The 20,553-nt window shown below is 48.0% G+C and overlaps 2 protein-coding genes and 1 long non-coding RNA gene across 3 annotated transcripts; 1 reads left to right on the top strand and 2 right to left on the bottom strand.

The window, feature by feature from the left end:
• Nucleotides 1-87: 87 nt before the first annotated feature.
• On the bottom strand, nt 88-3,840 carry LOC126923176 (zinc finger CCCH domain-containing protein 13-like). Its single transcript, XM_050736379.1, has 4 exons — nt 3,723-3,840; nt 3,479-3,643; nt 471-3,233; nt 88-362 (listed from the first exon to the last, which is right to left on the bottom strand). The coding sequence occupies exons 2-4, from the start codon at nt 3,640-3,642 to the stop codon at nt 323-325; spliced, it is 2,967 nt and encodes a 988-aa protein (XP_050592336.1). The 5' UTR covers nt 3,643; nt 3,723-3,840; the 3' UTR covers nt 88-322.
• A 725-nt stretch (nt 3,841-4,565) lies between these two features.
• On the bottom strand, nt 4,566-18,143 carry LOC126923178 (MOXD1 homolog 1). Its single transcript, XM_050736381.1, has 10 exons — nt 16,539-18,143; nt 9,096-9,248; nt 8,130-8,303; nt 7,730-7,813; nt 7,100-7,289; nt 6,469-6,734; nt 5,980-6,398; nt 5,690-5,889; nt 5,426-5,556; nt 4,566-5,227 (listed from the first exon to the last, which is right to left on the bottom strand). Exons 1-10 carry the CDS (start codon nt 17,553-17,555, stop codon nt 5,069-5,071), a joined length of 2,793 nt encoding a protein of 930 aa, XP_050592338.1. The 5' UTR covers nt 17,556-18,143; the 3' UTR covers nt 4,566-5,068.
• On the top strand, nt 6,106-14,390 carry LOC126923216 (uncharacterized). Its single transcript, XR_007713085.1, has 3 exons — nt 6,106-6,243; nt 6,327-6,406; nt 14,018-14,390. It is a non-coding gene; the product is annotated as an uncharacterized LOC126923216 (long non-coding RNA).
• Nucleotides 18,144-20,553: the final 2,410 nt, after the last annotated feature.

Below are 20,553 nucleotides of genomic sequence, written 5' to 3'. Positions count from 1 at the left end.
TGCCTGTGCTACTGTATCGTGTGCGATGGTGTGCGATGTGCGATGGGAGAGCCGTTTCAGGAAAATATTCGTAGCGAGTACACGGTGTTTGACTTTCATTCGAACAGTTTATTCAGATAAAATATATCTTTTTAAATACATGCGACACATTTCTGTCTCTACGCAGGTTACTTTTATCAGCTGTACACCAATATACAGTTTTTTTCGTTAAGTACATAGCAAGTACATGATATAGTATAGTGGAAGGAAAAATTACACTAGAACAATGACTAAAAGCAGGTCTTGGAAGTAGCGGATCGTTGTTTTTCCTTGGGATAAGAGTCTACCATATAGTAAATTGCGGTCCCTGTCTCGCGAAGTTTCTGTAACAAATGGTCGCATTCTATTAATATCATTAACGTATAATTCTGTTTAAATAACGTTTTAATTAGGCTACCGATACAAACCATACAGATACGGTATTTGCTTACCTAATGAAAGAACGTTTCCCGTAGAAAATGGATAATCCGTACATCGTACAAAGTCCAATTGTGAGTGCCTGACGGATAATTTCAAACGTAAACGTGTAATTCATGGAGTTTCGTTGTTTTAGGAAGTCCGTGGCGCCTAAAATCTTCATCCTGGGCATGAAATCATGGTCGCGTGCCTGACTTTTCTCTCGTACTGTTAAGGAACGTGCGTTGACAGGGATCCTGGAAATCCGTTGTTCAGATCGGTCTCGTCTTCGAAGAACGGTCGAATCTTGGATCGATTGGCTTCGAGAACCAGAATCTCTATCCGCAGAGCGAATATCCCTTTCCACGGAGCGAGATCGTCCGATATCGTTCATAGATCTATCTGGAGAAATTGTAATGGATGCGCGTGCTTCGTCAGCAAATCTTTGTCCAAGACGAGTAATCATAGTGCCGGTTCCTTGATATCTATCGGTGTCAAGTGTCTGTCGTACCGATCGTCTTGAGTTTAAGTCTCGCCGATCGATTCTCTGCCCTGTGAGACGACGTTCCACGAGTTGACGATCAGCTCTTTGTTTCATAAGTCGACGATCAGTACCGGTCTCTCCGCGGGTTCGAGATTCAACGGACGTGGATCGCCTTTCCACGGCCAGTCGTCGTCGATCAGCCCTTTGTTCAATGAGTCGTGTGTTGGTTTTTTGTCCCACAAGTTGCCGATCAGCTCTAGCTTGTTCACGGTTCTGGGATTCGATAGACGGGGATCGCCTTTCGCTGTGTCGTTGATCGGTGGTTCCAGCTTCTTTGCGGAATCGAGATTCGACGGGTGTGGATCGCCTTTCCACGAGCAGTCGGTTAGTTCCACGTTCCATAAGTCGACGGTCAGCTCTAGCTTGTTCACGATTCTGGGATTCGATAGACGGGGATCGTCTTTCCCTGTGTCGTTGATCGGTGGTTCTGGCTTCTTTGCGGAATCGAGATTCGACGGGTGTGGATCGCCTTTCCGCGATGAGTCGGTCAATTCTTTGTTCCATAAGTCGACGGTCAGCTCTAGCTTCTTCACGGTTCTGGGATTCGATAGATGCGGATCGCCTTTCCCTGTGTCGTTGATCGGTGGTTCTGGCTTCTTTGCGGAATCGAGATTCGACGGGTGTGGATCGCCTTTCAACGATCAGTCGGTTAATTCCTCGTTCCATAAGTCGACGGTCAGCTCTAGCTTGTTCACGGTTCTGGGATTCGATAGACGGGGTTCGCCTTTCCCTGTGTCGTTGATCGGTGGTTCTAGCTTCTTTGCGGAATCGAGATTCGACGGGTGCGGATCGCCTTTCAACGATCAGTCGGTTAGTTTCTCGTTCCATAAGTCGACGGTCAGCTCTAGCTTCTTCACGGTTCTGGGATTCGATAGATGCGGATCGCCTTTCTCTGTGTCGTTGATCGGTGGTTCTGACTTCTTTGCGGAATCGAGATTCGACGGGTGTGGATCGCCTTTCCGCGATGAGTCGGTCAATTCTTTGTTCCATAAGTCGACGGTCAGCTCTAACTTCTTCACGGTTCTGGGATTCGATAGACGGGGATCGCCTTTCCCTGTGTCGTTGATCGGTGGTTCTGGCTTCTTTGCGGAATCGAGATTCGACGGGTGTGGATCGCCTTTCCGCGATGAGTCGGTCAATTTTTTGTTCCATGAGACGTCGGTCGGTTCTTCGTTCCATGAGTCGGCGTTCAGCTGTTTGGTCTGCAAGACGGCGGTGAACCCTTTCTTCGCTGAGTCTACGATCTACACGTTGATGAACGACACGATTATCTCTCCGTTCCACGAGTCTGGGATCGGTTCTACCTTCCACATGGTTTTCAGATTCGACGGATGCAGATCGCCTTTCTGAGTTTCTACTAGAAACCACGAATGACCGACGTTCCGATCTTCGATCGTTGGACAAACCCCTAACTCGTCGTTCCTTTAAGTAATTGTTGGTAATTTCAGATGCCCTGACAGGCGAAGATTCGCGTCGTTCGCGAGCCAAGTTCAGTCTGTTGTTCCTCTCTCGATCGAAATTGTCTACGGAACGTCTTAACGATGTAACGAAAGGATGTCGTCGTTCGTTTGTCCCCGCATTCGCACGACGATCCGATCGACCAACGGTTTGTCGTTCGTCAGTAGTTTCGCGTTGTTCCATTCTGGTAAAAAATCTGTGATCTCGATCCAATCTAGAGTCGCGTCTGATCGTCGTTTGGATACGATTTCGCCTATCCACGTTCCTCGGAGATGGTTCGTTCCTTTCTCGACGGGAATCGGTGGTAGAAGTCAGTCGTTCCATAGAGCGTACGAGGTTTTCACGTTCTTGAGAATCGATCAGTCGCCTATTTACTTGACGACGCCTCTCGGTGTCGGTAGACCTTTCGAGCAATCTTCGTTCGGCAAGATTCTGCGTAGTTCTGGAGTCGAGCGATCGAGCGATCTGCAGTCGGACTGCAGAATCAGATACGCGTCTTGTACGATCTTGGATTTTATGTCTCGATTCCACGGTACGTCTAGAATCGTATTCGATGTTGCTTCTCTGCCTGCCCTGTCTCTCCATTGTGCTCGTAAAGTCAGCCCGAGTTTGAGACCGTATCCGGGAGGCACGATCCAAGCTTCGAGATCGGGACATTCTGAGATCGGTTGGTACGAGGGAAATTCTGGAGTTTCTAGATCGTTTGGTCGTCTTCGAAATCCTGGTCTGGTTTTGCTCGAAATTCGAGCAATAAGGCATCTTGGTGAAAGGGCTCAAGTTCGGGCAGGCATCCACTCTGCGAGAAAGACAGATTTGGCGTAGTGTGTTTAACGATTCTAACGAGTCAGATGCTACGATCTACGATTTAAAATCGTAACAAACTGAATTCCAAGTTCTAAGATTCGAATAAACTAAATTCGAAATTTTCAATAAATTAAATTGCAAATCTAACGAGGTAAAAATCGAATGAGCTAACTTTTAATACGACTCTAATAGGATAAGTTGTAGATTTTTCAAAAATTCTAGTAAGCGAAATGTTACTCGTGAGGAGCTTGATGTTTTAATTCAGGTCCCGCCAGGCTTCCTGCTCGGCCTTCCTTATCCCTGGAGACCAGACCTAGCGTGAGGCAGGCGAGGGATACCACCAAAAGGCCGACATACTGCCAAGCTCGTACTGGCAATGCAACGTACCTCGTACGCCGCATTCTTAACATCGAAAGAAATTCGTCAACTCTAAATAGGTATCAAACGCTTATACTTGCAATTTTATCTACGTCCTACTCACTTGACTCGTGTTTTCCTAGTGGCTGGTTTGTTCGGAGAAGCGTGCGAAGTCTTCTTCGGACGAATCCTCGTATTCTTCCTTCGAGAGCTCCAGAGAGCTACTGATGTCCTGTGCCCCGAGGAGCCGAGCTTTTATACTCGCAGAAACCCGCCGCAATTCGATATCGGTCCAATTCAATGCTTATCAGCACCGACCACATGGGACCTCGTGGGATATGGATATCCCGATAGGTGAAAATCACCGTGAACGAAATCGGGTCGAGAACTATCGCAGACGCCTCCGTAATTGGTTAACCATCTAGAAAATTGCCAGCCCGGACACCTGCGTGGTAGCTGATATATCGGTTACCCGGTTGCCTCGTGGCTGAGCTTCAAAGCAGTCGCTACATCGATCAGCAACAGTTTGAATCTCCCTTTACTCTAGCGAAATGTGGCCGGACTAAGTGACAGGGGACGTTCGACGGCTTTGAAAATCCGAAAAATTTCGATTTCTCCATCAACCGCGTTACTCTACCGATACAACTAATTAACCAAAATTATCTTCTCTTTCGATAAGCAAACGGTTTTACAACTCCTCGAAGCATTTGCGAATGTTCATATTGTCGCAAGTAGCTACATATCTATGAAACTTTGCAAGTTATGGAAAATATTCAATTGGAAGTTTTTAATGGTTTCCGACATCCCGTACGTTCTAGCGGTAAGAATATCTCCGTAAGACCTTTTCTTTCTCTTTACTGTAATCATACTATAATTTTTAACTCGTATTCGTCGCCGTCTGTGATTTTACTAATAATCTTTTAATAAAAGGGGATGGGAGTCGACGATGATACGTATAATGGCACAGTTTCTACAGACTGGTTTATTTTTTTTTATACAAAATTCATATAAAATAGAGGGGAAAGGCTTGTAGCGCGAATACCTTATAAATAAGTCGATGGTATATTTACATTACATTACATTATACATATATATTATATTATATTTTTGTGCGTGTGTGGGCGTGTGTATACACATATACGTACACATACATACACACGCACGCGCACACGCACACGCACACGCACACGCACGCACACGCACACACGCACACACACACACACACACACACACACGTGTCGGGCGGTGAAAATTTTTCCAAAATCTTGTCGTCTATCCTTGCGGGCAGAGATATCGGTCTCGTAAATTATTCGTTGAAGGATATCGCTCGTTTCTAGCCTGTTTCGAACAGTGCCAGATTACAGTTACAGATTTGTAAGCGAGACGAATAAGACGGATACGTTTGACCGTACAATCAACGACGATCAAACAACGGACAATCAAACGTCTAATACGTATTTGACTTTAATTTTAGGAAACGACGATCGCCGTAACGAGAATCGTGAGAAGCGGCACGATGTCAAAGTACAAGCTCCTCGATGCGCCGGATAGCATTGCCGTTTCGCTGCACGTGGTTTCGTTTGTTTCTGGCAGTGCTGTGTAGTTTGGGAACGTTTGTATGTCGGCCGGCTGCAATGGATACGTTAATCGATAACTAAAGTCGACGAATGTCACGTAAATTTCACCTTTGAAAACTGTTCCTTAAATGGATGGATTTTATTCTATTCTATTCTATTGTATTATATCGTTGAAGAATGTTTTACGGAATAGAGGCAGGTTGCTCGTACACCGAGATATCGAACGAGAAGGGATAAAAATTGGACATACCAGAGCGAGCTTATCGTCCCTCTTTCTGCAAAATGTCATGTGCCTGCCATGATACAGACTCTGTTCGATGGATCTAGCGAGAAGTTCCTCCGTCCAGGGTAGAGCCAGCATATGTTCGGCCAAAGTTCGACCTATCGAGACACATAATTATCGTATTCTTAGATATAAGTTGGATATAGCTATATATATATATATATATAACTTGATAAGTTATCAGTCACGATGATTATCAGTTTGCTGGGAATAGGCGTTCGTATCGTTTACCTCTGAACTCTTCGGGTTCTTCGATGATCAACCGAGAGAAGACGTTGTCGTTCTCGTTTTCTACCGTGTAATCCCTCATAGCCATCAAGGCAGACTTTGCCTGCCTTATAAGCTCTTCGTCTATTTCCTCGCTAGGCCTTGTAGCAGGGTAAATCGGAAGCTGTTGTTGACCGGTGGAAGGAATAGTCACGGCATCGGTCCTGCGACGAACAAACGTAACGGATAAGAAGGTACGTAGAATGTACGCTGTGCGTATATACGATACGCGCAAACTTTTACCTTTCGCTTACCTAGTTGTGAGGAAAAGCTTCTCCAGGTGATCCATAGTAACGCCTTTGAAGCTGTACACGCCGAGAGTCTTGAACAGATGTTTCACCGGCGTCATACTGTAACAAGCCGCGAGTGGTGTTCTCGGATAATGCACCACAAAGGCCAGACACATTTCCTGAGATGCTGCGTATCCTCCCAACGTGGGTTTCGTCCTGTCCAACGTACCGTAAACACACTCAGCCAGCAATTCGTCTCCCGGAAGCACTTTCACCTCCTTCTCGAGAGTATGAGACTGTTGATACTCAAAATCAAAGTGATTATCCTCGACTATCCTGGGTAATTCTTTGCCTTGGCGAATGTGTTTCAGACTCAAACGACGACCGGCCAAGTGAGAATGCAAGACCACCGAAACGATGTTCACTCCGCCTTCGGGGAACATCTGTAACGGTAATTCACGGTTTAAAAAGTTTCGAAACGAACGGATGGAAGAAAGAGCGGCGTTTACGTACAGTGTTGGTACAATGAGGAGTACAGTAACCTGCCGTGGCGTATTCCTTTTGTTTCGGTGGAATCAGGTGAAGAGGACTGACAGCCACGCCGGCAACCAGAATTCCCGCTTCCTGAGGACGTAGGTTCGCGGTCAAGTGTAGACGTACTCCGCTGCTGTCTACCACCTTCTTCATATCCGGATTATTATAGTGCACTTCTAACATGTAATAAGAGCCTTCAGGATGTTCCGCGATGGGAATGCCGACGTGTTCCGGAAGCCATTCACCTGTGCCAACACACATCGTATCTTTATGCTATACTATCATACGTAATCTCTACAGTGATCTATCTCGTCGTATTCGTTCTACTTGTCGTTACGTTTAAGTAATCATGCCTCGAGAAAAGTCTATAACAACGTTGGCTGTGCTTCCGATAATGGCAAAGACGATCGTTTACGAGCTGTCGTGGTTTCGAGTAATTGACAATATTTGGTAATTTCAGTGTGAAAGTCGGATACTCGAAAAGCCAGACGAATTTTGGATATCCTAGCTCGATGGATGGGTTTTATTAAATTTTCAATTTTGATAACGTCCGATTCTTAGACTTTAAAACTGTCGAATCTGCACTTGCGATTCGATTCCTTTGGCGTACCTGTACTACCACGTGCCCAGGCAAGCACCGGCTGCAAGCATGATTCCCATTCTCGCGGCATCGTAGGACTGTAACACGGAGCTCCGACGATTCTCGCGTGTTGTCCCAGGATCGACAAAGTGGAGGCGCACTCGTACAATATAATATGATGAACCAAATCTTCGTTCTCCTTTTCCACGAGTGGCGTGTACTGAAATCGAAAGATGAATCGTTGCTCGATGTTTCCACGTATCGCTCTATAGTTGGTGTTTGTATTCGATATATCGATGACGGTATATGGTTGGGAGGATTCGAAGAAGCGGAAGAATCAATCGCGTGGCAAAACAGTTTCGGAATATCGGATCGAACCGCGTGTTCTTCTGCCGAGAATTCTTCTCAAGCAGATTCCATTGGCAATCGGGCAACGTTTCGGCCACGGAATGACATCATTCCGAGACCCTTCTTTATTCTAATGACGTCCATCGACACGGTGCCATGTCCGGCACGGATGACCGTGATTCGTGAAGCACATACGAATCAGGCCCAACCTTACCACATTCCTCGGTACTCGCGTCGCGCACCAAATTTATTCCAAAACGAAGACATATTTTGATAAATTTCGACGAATTTCGACGAATTTCAATTACTTACCCCGATCATATGGTGTTTCTCCTTATGAGGTGCCTTGAAAATCTTGCACCAGTAGGTGGTGTCTACGCTGTCTGAAACCGGAGGCTATGTATCAAGAAGAACACATAATTAATCACGATACGGGCATTCCGTTGCTCGGCAACGATTAATAATTAAGCTATCGATCGTTTCACGAGCTATCGAGCGTTTCCGAATTCTTCTTCGTCGAGAGGACAAAGTTACATCGATTGCGATCGATTTGTTCTTTTTTTCTTAAATTAGTTGATTTTAGCCGTTGATAAGAAATTGTCGGCCGAAGAAAAATGAGACAGATAGTAACGATCGTACTAGAGCGGCAGAGTATCGCACGTTGGCATGTATCGCGATCGTAAGTTAAACACGATTGCCAGATTCCACTTACTTGATTCAATTTCACGTCCCAATGCTTGATATCCCGAGTATGGCGGGGAGGTGCATGAGGAGCCGCGGTCTTGAGTCTCAAAGCTCTACCTCCGCGCTTGTCACCGGGCCAAACAGCGGTATTTAGCTCGGGATCGCTGGAATGAAGCGCCCAGAGGACTCGAATCGTGTCTCCCTGCGATAGCAAGCGATAATTACTTTTTCATAATGGTTCCGACGCGGTTGGAATTGGAAGAGAGACTCGGATATGGGAAATGGGTTGTTTAAGAAATATTTCAACGGGCTGGACGGCTGGACGCTGGTTAGTCCCGCTGCTGATCGAGAATGGGAATCGTGGAGGAGACGCACGAGGGTCGCGGACGGCATGCTAAACGCCTAAATATCGCTGCGGGAATTCGACGTACCGTGGTCTAAGGGCCTGTTAAAAAGTCGCGGGCTGCCTTCGTGCCGGGCATAAATCGAAAAAGAGTTGTAAATCTTCTCGGCTATTCCCAGTTCCCAGGCTCCGTCAGGTGGAATCGAATATTACGAGGCAACACGTTCCTCTATCTCGGACATTTGATTTTATTCCCATATTGCCATATACAGCAGCCTTAATCCCTTGCCCGTTACCGCTTACCGCGAAATTTCCTTAGTCGAGATGCGTTTCAATCGCAACGATCGTATCTTCGAACGAAGGACCGACGAAGCAGTGGTCTCCGTTTGAATACGATCGTTGCCATCGATCGAAACGTTGAAATTGATCGAATTAATCGGTAACCGATGGATCTTTTGAATCTTGCCAATGTCTAGATTTCAATTAACCGTATACTCGTGTTCAGGTAGCGTAGCTCCGAACGAGGACAAGCAAAATAATAGTTTCTACGAATAGTAGAAAGAAACGAGGTATAATCGAGGGAGGAAAACGATAAAGCGAATATCCTGGTAAATCTTAACATCGTGGCGCTGTTTATGGTTGCAGCCTTACCGTGAGCCGATGGTCCTGAGGGTCGCAAGTCTGCCAGTTTCGCGAGAAGATCACGCTCGTGTGGGTTTCGTTTTGCGACCCCCCCAATACTTTGACATCCTGCGACGTGTCCGTGACCAGGGCCGCCTCTGGACCTTCGATCCCGTGCGAGTCCTGAAAAACCAAAAGAAATTCGATTTGCCGTTGAAACGAGACGGAGAAGTTTATCGGGTCAGGTGAGCGCCAGGTGTTTACGCTGGACGACGAATCGAAGCTTTTTGTCACGCTCGATTCGTTCCTCTCCGCTTTCTGCGCTTTCTCCTTAACTCTCTGCAGAGGTACTGCGATAACAACGTTTATCGGCCTGTCGGATTCAAGCGACGTTCCGTTAAGTTAACGACATTCCGATGCATCCTGCGCTCGAAGGAAACAACACCCCGTCAGCCGTGACGCTGACACGTCGGAAGGGTGGCCGCGAGCGTTTGGGTCCGTTGGATTCCGATTACGGTTGGGCGCTAAAGTTTGTAAGAGGCCGAAGGGAAGTCCCCTTCCTGCTCTTAATGAATCGAAATAATTGGCCGAGCATCGTCACGCTCGTTGCGTATTTTGTAACGAGCACGTGCAAAGAGGAAGCGATAATAAAGTGGCGCGTCTCTCGAAGGAAAAAAAGAAAAAGAAAAAAAGCAGGCCACGCGAAGAAAGAACGCAACCGTTCGATCGCAGTGGCTTACGTTCGTAAGATGGTTGTTCGTGGTGTACGCTAATTATTATATCGTACGTATTATTTAATGATAGTTTGGTAATGGTAGTTTCGGTAACGGTAGTTTAATGGTAGAGGGAAAGTGAAAATGTCACTTTAAAATCGCGAGATTCCGTTGTCGCTTTCGGCGATAACGAATATCAGCGCGAATCCGATTGATCGATTACGGGCTACGTCTACTTTGGATTCGAATAAACTCGTCCACCGATTCCCGATTAATTATAATTATTAGCGGCTGCGATTCGCCGTTGGGGCGGGCTTTCCGGGGTTAGCGCGCGTTCTCACGAGATTCGCCGGGGGTTTTCTCATGGCAGCCGGATATTCTCATCGTCGCCGGGCTAATTAGCGCGTAGCGTCCGTGGCATTGCTAAGACGGTGATTAAAAAAAGTCGGCGATTTCTCGGCGGTCTCTCGATTCGATGGATCGACTCGTCGTCGCAACGTTTTAATCGCTGTTACTTGTACGTGGCCGTCGGTGAACAGGAAAACCGTCTTCTTTTTCGACGTGGACCGTCGGAACGGTTAACGGGCGGAACGGTTTGATCGTCGATTAGGAAAATTATGCAAATGGTTATAGAAGCTCGTGCCAACACCTGGCACTCGAGCAATTTGTAAGGTAGGATCTCCGAGTATAAATTTATCGATCGAAGAGATATCGACGCGTACTAATTACTTGCGCGTGAACTTCTTCGCAAAATGCACGTGCGTGTGTTGTACAAAAATACGTGGAAACTTCGTTAGCGGTGTAAGAGTTGTCGCGATAATATCGGTAAAATACGAAGCCGATCTAACAACGACAACGACGGCTCGTTCGAATATTTTCGTCAGCCGTTCCTATCGCTCTGTGCGTACCATCGTACCGATTGGCTCGTACTTGAAATCAGAAAATCGACGACGTGGTTGTTTCAGCGACAGGTTTTTCCGCACGTTTGCCAGCCAACGAACGCGCAGAACCGATGGATCGGTGATCCGACTAGACTAGACTAGAGAAAAGATGAAAAGTTGGCTGGCGTTGGTAGCGTAGTCTCTCGAAAGAGCGGAATCGAGTCACCGATGCGTGGGAAAAGAGGCACGCGTGCGTGGATGCGGAAAATTAATTCGGCGGATGTGACGTCATGGATCGGTACTCGCGTTTCCTGCGGCAGTCTTCCGAGAAACTCGGACGTTTCGGTACGTTGGAAAGTACGGCGCGAGGAGCAGCCTTACTTTTATTCTCGAACGACGAAGGTTCGTTGAAACGCGTTTCGCGCTCAACGGGCAACCAAAGGGAACCAGAAACGAGGGAATCGGCGTCGTTTATTCGTACGACGATCTATCTTGAGAAATAGTTTCCGATCTATATACGCGCGGCAAAAAAGAAACGGTTCCCTTTGTGCCCCCGGAGGAGTCGCGCCGCGGAGGACCGCGGCGGTTCCCATGGGCCGGCAATTCCGAAGAAAAAGAGGCGCCACTAGGAGCACGATGCTTGCCAGGTGTTTTGGACGGTACGATCCTCCCTCCTTTCTCTCTCCTTTTCTTCCCTCTTCTTTCGCACACCGTCTTTCACCGACGTTCCTTTCCCTTTTTCCCCTCCGTCCCTCTTGCTCTTGCTTGCTCTTACTTTTACCGCCCTCTATACTTTTCTCCCTCCAACGCTTTTCCATCTCGTTTCGATACTCGAACGAGAAACCCAACTGCGCGCTTGGTTCCTTCGCTTCTCTCTCGCTGCTGTTGCGCGGCTACCTTTCCTTTTCGTATAGTGGCTCTCCTTCCTTTTTACCACCTGGCAGAACAGCAGCTGGTAGCGCAAAGAGGTCCCTCGACGGGGATAAAGGACCTTCCTATCGTTCTTAGGCAACTGCGAACAACCACCTACCGGTCTCTAAACGGACACGATCAACGCAACGGATCGGCCAAAATCGACGTGTTTCCTAATCGCTGGGAAAACAACGTTCGTTAAACCGAGTAAAATAGTTTCCTCGAACGCTTAACGCTTGTGCGGGCGATGAAAATGTGTTCTCGTCGTTGGATAAGTCAATTTCGATGAAATCAATTTGAAGCCGGGATATTTTTCAAATGTACGACTTTCCACGCAAAGATATTCGAAAAGTAGCATTTGCAAACGGTTTCGCTGTATTAGGTAATTGGAAAATTGGGCGATTCTCTTTAGAAAATCGTAGCAAATGTAGAAACTACAGATTCTTCTTTGAATATTTGGCTTTACTTTTAAAGGCAAGTGTTAGTTACACGGATTAGTTTGGATCGCCGTTTCTAGATATTTATGGAAAAATTCAGAGTCGGAGCGCTATCGGTCGTGGAATAGCGAGAGTCTCGAGTTTTCCGCTTTACCGTTTAACCGATCGAGAATTCTTTCTCATGAGAGGTAACAAGTGGAAACTCGCGAGAGGCAAAGAGCTTCTGTAAATTCCATCGAACCACGTCGAATCGAGTTTTTGCTCGCGTAAAAACTCACAGCGAGGAAATAATAAAATACGAAAAGCTGTTAAAAGGTGGGAACGAGATGGAGCAAAGTTTTCCCGTTCCCGTAGCGCAGGTTCGGAATTCGTTCTCGTAAAGTACGTGATACGTATAGTAGCCAGTTTGCAACGTGTCGCAGTCACGGTACGAGCCGGTCCGGTTCTCACGTGTCTTGGTCTTGGGAAGAACGCGTTGTTACGCGCAATTACGCTCGATGACGCGTTATAGCTCGTCGTGGTTCTCTTTACGCGCCCATCCGCGCGATTATAATAATAATCGACGGATCGAAACACCGTCAAGGGCGATCTTTGCGTTTTTCTTCTCTCTCGTTCTTGCCGTTAATCGATACCGAATTCGCGTTTGTATCTTTCGATCGATCAGACACTCGCATAGTCGCGACAGATTTTCAGCCACGAAAATAGACGAGATGAGAAACATAGCCGTTTCTCGAAATTTATTTCCCTGATTTATCGTCTTTTCAAGTTAATTATTGCCATTCCGAATACCCGAAGAGTATCGCGCTATTTCCGTCCAATGGAATTGGAATAAACTCGAAGAGCCGAATGAGTTTACGGTGGATCGGTGTCAAATCGAGTTTCGTCAAAATTCCAAAGTTTCTTTCGATCGCCTGTGGCAAGAAAGGCAGCCTGGAACTTTGGCTTTACGATTGCGTCGTATCATACGCGGCGGATCGATCCGTCAAATATTCTCCGTATGCTCGGTTAAAATCCCACTTGGCTACTCGACAGCGAGGGTAGTGCGAGGATTCGCTTGCCGGTCGAGATAAAGCGGTAAAACCAAGCACTGCAGCCGTAAAGGCAAGGAAATACGACCGTAAACGCGTCGAAGGTATCCTGCTACGCGATACGTACCTCGAAGTTTAACGAGTTCTTCGTCGATTTGTCGGACCTAGATACCGACGATATCGGTACGCGAACGAGTTACTCGTTAATTTGTAACGATTGTAATATGACATATTCGTCGTGATTCGATGACCACGGGGGGGGGGGGGGGCTGTAATTACGAAACATCGATACTTTCTCGTCTTATTTGCGTATACAGGTTATACAAAGCTGTGGAGCGCGAGAGCTCGAAGACGAACAAGTTGGATCGGAAACAAACGAAAACTGGTTGGCGGCGGGTGAAAAAAGACGAGCAGGATATGTCGAAGATAATGAGAAAAAGATCACGGCGAAAGAGGAGAGAGGAGAATGTGTGCGTCCGTCTATGCACCGAGTTGGTCTCAGGCTGGGCCTGTTGCACCACGAGATGGACGGATCGCGGATTACCCGCCTTTCAGATTCACTTTGCGAAACGCGCTTCCCTGTCTCAAATAAATTACGATCGTAATCCGTCGTACGTGCGCACATGCCGTGGCTCGCGGTGAATAATTTAACGATCGTCGAATTTTCTCCGGTTTTGTCCTTTCTCGAAACAGGCCCTCTCGCCGATCTCGATCGCGTTCCAACGTACGATACAAGCGTCAGATGAGACGTTTCGCGGCAAAGAGGCGAGGTGATTTAAACGAACGAGCAAAAGTCGATCGAAATTCGTTGCATGAAATTGGAAATAGCAGAAGCTTAATAGGCTTCTAAAGAAATACCGTTCGAAACCGCGCTATCCGTGTTGCTGAAAATCCGCCATTTCCAAGAGTTAGAAGAGAGCATAGAGGGCAGGTTGGATCCGTTTCTCGTAGGTTATTCGTTTGTTTTTCTTATCGTTGCAGAAACTTAACATCGTTTTTCGACGCGCGTTCGAAGATTCGAGGGGCGAGAGGTAGGACGCGTCGGCCGATTCGAGCCATTCGAGCCAGCCAGCACCGCTCCGCGCGGTCTTTCCTTGCAACGATGCTGAAAGATTCGCGTAGCCTCCCCCCGCCGATGTCTGGAGGCCTTGACTGGGGGACCCTTTGGAACCAACTGCCAGGACACAACATACCTATGCCCCTTGAGAAGGGGCCTTTTCTTACACACCTTCGTGCTTCCTCGTGTGTTCGTCACGTATTCGGTCACGCAACCTTTCGCACACTTTCACCTACCGCTTCTACCCAGCGTGTACGTGTTTCTCTTTCTGCATCCGTGTACTCTGTATCGGCCGTGTACCATTTTGCCTGTGGCACGATTCGCCCGCGGGCTGTTGGCGTATTCGAATTTACGCGGGCTTGATTTTCTATCTGCCGCGTGAAGCACGGTTCTCCTCCGAACAAATAGGCGATTATTCGTTAAAATATTCGGTGGCGGAACAAGTTGCCGATAAACTCCGATTAAATCGCCTCTGATACGATTCGCGTCCGTTGATATCGTCGAACGTTTCATCCATATATATATTTTTAACAGTTCTCTAGATATCACTTTTGTACGATAAATCGAAAAGTACAGGAAAACCATAACGTTATGAAGGCTGTTTTTGATATTTATCTGACAATTTACTTAATTCGATAAACAATTAATAAAAACGTGCGACAATTTGTATATTCAAACTTTGTCGATAAACGAGCGATATCGTCGCGCGTCGATGCAAGGGAAATTCGTTTATTCGTCTGATTCTTTCATCGTTTTCAGATATTCCCATCGAAATTCGTCGAGTCATGGAATTGACAAGCGGTCGGGTTCGCCGGTGGATTTCGAATTCGTCAAGGTGGAAGAGGCGAGAGAAGGCGAATCGAAGAGAGAGAGGCCTCTGGCTGCCCTCGCCGGACGTAAATTTATCACGACTTTATCTGGTCCGACGGAACGACGTTGGTTAATTTTCTAGCAACGGCGTGCCTCTTGTCCCACCTGCGTGGCTGCGTTCTGCCCGTTTCTTTTCTCTTTGTCGGCCTTGGCCCTCGCGGATAAATATCGCGGCAAATGGAGCCGAGAAATTCCACTAAATTCTTTTCCGCTCGGCTGGTTCGCGTTTCACTGGTAATTTCGGCGATTTTCGCCGGGCCATTCCTCGATTCGTCACGAATACGAATACGAACGCGATACGACGTGGAAGATCGCGAGGGCAGGTCCGCGTGGCCGCGCTTGAACCAACGTTGTAGCACACCTCGGAGAATGGATATAAATTTAATTAAGATTAGGAATTCGAAGAAGCCGCGCAAAGGGAGAAAAAAGGGGTGGAGCAGGTTTCGATAACCAGTTCCCTTTTAATCCCTTCGTTGCGTGGTTCTCCGAATGGAAACTCCGATGTTCGTCGGAGCCGTTCGTCGATAGTTGAAATTACAAGAAAGTAAGCAAAGTCCGTGTAAGAGAGTTGTTTCGATCGGTAATTTGCGCGTAGATGTCGCGCTATTTCCGAAGCAAAGGTAGTACCACGTGCCGCGATCCAAAGGGAAAAGAGAAACGGAAACGGAAACGAAAGCGGGAACGAAAACGAAAAGAGAGGTGGTTTTTTCAGCCGCTGTTGTGGATCGCGAGGAGAGAAGGCGATCGACTGGGATCTCCCATGGCGCGTTAATTAAACGAACCTCGTTAATACGGATCGTGCGACTAAAACGAAACCACGAGCAAGGGGATCCGTTCGCAGAAGGATTTTAGACGGGAGAGAAGGGATGCGAGGCGAGGCGAGGCGAGGCGAGAGGCCGATACCTCGGCTCGCGATATCCCCTTTTGCCGTCTCTTTTTCTCCTCGTCCTTCTCTCAGCTTCGCAGGTCTTTTCGACTGCTGTTTCCACCTCCCCCTCTTAATCTTCCCTTAATTTCCTAGCTTTTCGTTCCTTCCCTTCCTTTTTTACCTGCCTGCCGTCCTTTTACTTATCCTTTCCTCCTCCTCCTCCTCCTCCTCCTCCTCCTCCTCCTCCGTCGTCCTTTCGAATACCTCTCCACCTGCGTTACTCCTCTTTCAATCGCTGGCTCTCGATTCGCACGGCCGATACGAAAGCTTTTAACGTTTGTCGGTATTTGCAACGACGATTTACTCGATCCGTTTAATCGATCGCAGAAGCGTCGTCTCGAAAGCGCAGCGGAAATAGAAATCTAGGATCGCGTTCCGATAAGAAGAAAACGAGTTCTTCCCACACGGCTAGCGCCGACGTTCGCAGACTTTCCCGTTGGCCGTTCGACTATTCTCACGCGTCCTAATCACCGTTTTGCTATGCCGATCGATCGTTGGATGCAGGATCGCGCAAAGGCTATACGGCGTAAGAAGGAAGAGAGAACGTGGGTAAAAGGAAGATGGGAGATCGGAGACGATCGATCACGGGTGCGAATACCTTTGGCGATCGCCGACGATGGGACGAGATGGGACGAGGCAGCACTCACCAGCAGATTGACGGTGCCCGTGTGATCGTCCACCCATGCCAGCAGAATATCAGCTCCCTTCGTGTGGTCCTTCTCGTTGAACCCGATGCCGACGTATCCCAATGTCTTGGCGATCACCTTGAACGTGACCATCTGCTCGTCCGAAGGATCCCACTCGAGGATTACTTCGCCGTCGTCGTCGAGTATCTCGCGTCTGGTGAACCTCGGTTGCTCGATGCTTCTTCGCGGTCGATCGTCCACCGGTACCGTCTCTTCGGCACCGGTATACTTGGACGCGCGTAACAGCTTCGCCAATTTGTCGATCGGTGGTACGTACTTTTTCGGAACTCGACTGTCTCGCGACTTTGGACTTCTTTTCAAGATAGGATCGTCGAAGAGGTTGTTCGCTCCGGCGCCACCAATTTCGTCCACCGTCTCCGATCGAGAATTCCCGTCCGTTACGACGTCGTCCTGCGAATCTACGGTCCGAGTGGTCTCCTCCCGAGATTCCGCCATCAGATTCTGTCGATCGACCGGCCGTTCGTCGAACGGTGCCGTATCGTTGCCGGACCACCGCGTCGATTCTCCGTTAGAGACGTCGATATCGAACGAGTTCACGGTTTCGTTCGTCTCCAGCGTGGACCCGGTCGTCGTTTCTTCGGATTCTCCGTCGACGCCGAGTATCCGACTGGCGTTGTTCAGCAGCTCGTGTTGATCCGGGTCCGTGTTTTCTTCCCTCGAATTGGCAAAGTCCAGTCCGTCCTCCTTGTAAGGGATCTTCCTTCTCGCCTTCCATCGCGAGTACCACTCTTTGTCCACGTCCAGCCGTTGTTTCTTGAACGTACCTACTCTGAGAAGAGTAGCCTGTTCCTCTCCGACGCTTCTCTTTATCCTCGATACGACGTCTTTCGGACGATGCCTGTTCCTGTAGGCCAACGTCCTCATCGTCTCGTCCATGTGCTGCACGTACAGGTCCAACAAATCGCACCTGGCCATCCAGCAGAGGCTCGACACCGCGATCAGCCTAAGTATCAGCATCTTCCCTCTTCGTTCGCTCGTCTCTCGATCTTCGCCTCTAGCTTCTTCGCGATCTCCCACCCATAGGTGGCCTTCTCGTTAAAATTCACTTAGCCGATCAGCGACTCCGCATCATCGATCGTAACCGCGAACTTTCGAATTTCCAAAGTGCCTCGAAGTTGTAGCGTGCGACGGTGAAATTTAAGATTATCGAATCTCGCCTCGTGCTCCCTTTCAAAGTTCAACGTTTTTCGCATTCACCGACATATCCGAACGCTATCGTCCGTTTCTCTTGAAAAATTTCTCGCCACGCTCTTCCGAAACACACGACCGAACAATTCACTCTCCTCGCTTTGGTGTTACGCGAACGACAGTTGTGCCGGGACTAATTTAAGCGCGCGGCTGCTGTTGCCCCTGCGAACGCTTGCAGCTGCTTACCTGAGCCGGGTCCCCTTCCTTGGGCCCTTATTCAGGCCCGTACTACCGCTTCACCCGACCCCTTCCCCTATCGTCGTTCCTAACTCGCCGAGCGACGCTTTCAATTTCCAATTCGCATCGCGTTTACGCTTTTTTCCACGAATTTGTTCGCCGGCCGATCGGCAGATCGCGGAAGACCGCGACCACGCATCGAAGTACGCGTCTTCGCAGCCAGAACCGACGGTGTGGCGTTATTAAACGCTTCCACTTAAGAGGAACACGCTGGCAGAAAGCAAGAGTAGCTTCGCCTCCTCGTCTTCTTCTTCCTCTTCCTCTTCTTCTTCTTCGTCTTCTTCTTCCTCGACTAGACGATTTCTCGAGAATCGTTTATTCTATCCGCGATAAGAAGCGGTAAGAACGAGTTTCGGTAAAAGCGGAGATTTTTCTAGTAAACGTTGCCACCTCCCGTTCGAGGGCTTTCGAGCGATTACTTTCGGCCGACTAATTTCCAGTCGATTTCTTTCGAAACGACGAGGCAGGAAACGGGAAGATGGCGATGGCAAGGTCTGCTGCTGCTTCCTGCGGAAGTCTTTTTTCTCAAACCGGAGACGCGTTTATCGGTGGTGGTGTTCCAGAAAGAAACCGGGGGGATGCGAAAACAACTGCGACAGATGTGAACTCGTGGCACGCGCCCTTCTGTTTTACAGTGGTGCTCACCCTGTTCCCACTCAAATTTCCCGAGTTTCCAAGCTTTACGATAACGCGTCTGCATTTTCTATCGCGATATTTTCGTTGCATTCTGCATTGTATGCCATCTAATTCGTTGAAACTCGTTGAAATTCGGGGAACGCTTTTTCTTTGCCCCGTAACCAGCTAACGCCACCGATAACGCCACCGAAAGTAATATTTCCTAGCTTCCGCTTCAGTTACGTTACGCGCGTCGGATGCCGATATTTAAAATAGCTCGTCTACTTATCAACGAGCGTATAAAAGGCATCGTGATTTGCAAAGCGAGCGCACGCGCGTCGCAAGCCAACTGTATCGACTTACCGTTTCCTGCCACTGACATTGAAACTTTATACCGGACGGAAGATACGGTACGAGAGAAGGAAGGGTTACCGATCTTGTCCGTTGGTCGGATCTCTTCTACCTACTACGAAAACTATCTACGCAATTGCGTTGCGCGGTCGCGCAAATTTAATTTAAATCGTACGAACGACTAGCAGTTGGCTAATTTTGGCTCCGAAACGCTCCGAAAGCAGTTTGACCGGACCAATCTTCTTGCTTCTTCCGCGGCTCTTCGATTCGACGTTAAACGGCGGGAAATCGAAGGGGCGATCGGTCTTCGATTTTCCCGGAATTTCTATCGGTCAGGTATCGCTTATTGTATAACGATGAATTCCGACTGCGTTGTTTCTTTGTTCGCAGGAATCCGAGGATCGATTGGGATTCCTGGCAAGAGGAACCTTTCGTTTTCTATAAGGATAAATTGCGAATTCTCGTTGTCCGGCGACAAGAGGATAGACGGAACACGACGAATCAGAGTTTAGAGAATCGAGCGGGCGACGGGGAATTAAAGTTGGACGAACGGCTGCCACTTTGTATTTTGTATTCCACCGGCGAATTTACTCCTCCGAGTCGTCCTCCGCGTGGATTATTTACGAAAGGAGAGGCGGTATCGGGTCGGAAATCTCGTCGTCCTGGGAAAAACCGATGCCTCGCGATATGTACCGAGCATAAGAAGCGACCTCCGCGCCTCTGTCGTTCGCGATACGAGCTCGATCCATCGCCGATTCTCGGCTCGTTTCTTACTCCCACATTGACATTCGCATCGGCAATCGCTCGAAAACCTTTTACAGTTACCATCGATAACTTATAGACAACGACCATTTCATTCAGTTTCTCGCTGTTCATACATCTGATCTGATATCGTCGACCCTTCGAACTTGAGATACACCGGGAAAGGTACGCGCGATCGCGACGTTCACCTGTCGCGTGCCAAGCTACGCACCTGCTTAACTAACTTTCCTTCTCCTCGTGTTCTCGCCATCTGCTCTTTTTATTTCGAGTTTCGATGACCGATCGCCAGATGCCACGGTTTGACGCTTTTAAATTATTTTATCCTAATTACGTGACCCCGTTCCCATCGTTCTACGTTTCTCGAGGTAGCGTTAACCGAGGTAGGAGAACCCCGCGGAATCGACGATCGACGATTTCAGAGTATTTATTCCGGTCTTGCACGCGTCTTGTCTCACGCTTACGGTACGTACGTGCACGCGTATGGCAGATGCCTTGGCATGCGAACTTTGTCTAAATCCAGCTGGCAATTATTCCTCCGAACAACGAACCATCCGTTTCGAGATTTTGCTCATTTAATCCCAACGGCAATCCCGATGAAACGTTTCCTCCCATTGATCGATTCTTCGATTCTTCGATTCTTCGTTTCGTTTAATTCGAAAGCAAATAGTCGATGTTTAATATCTTAATCTAACGTATATGCGTATATGCGAATATGCGATCGTTTTATACGACGGATACGTAAATTTATCCTAGACGCAAACCTCGAGCTGGCCACCTATCCAGACTGTTTTACCGTACCAAG

This window comes from Bombus affinis, chromosome 13 (assembly GCF_024516045.1).
Source record: "Bombus affinis isolate iyBomAffi1 chromosome 13, iyBomAffi1.2, whole genome shotgun sequence".
NCBI lineage: Eukaryota > Metazoa > Arthropoda > Insecta > Hymenoptera > Apidae > Bombus > Bombus affinis.
Note: the sequence above shows the minus strand (reverse complement) of the source record. Positions and strands in the feature narration are given on the sequence as shown.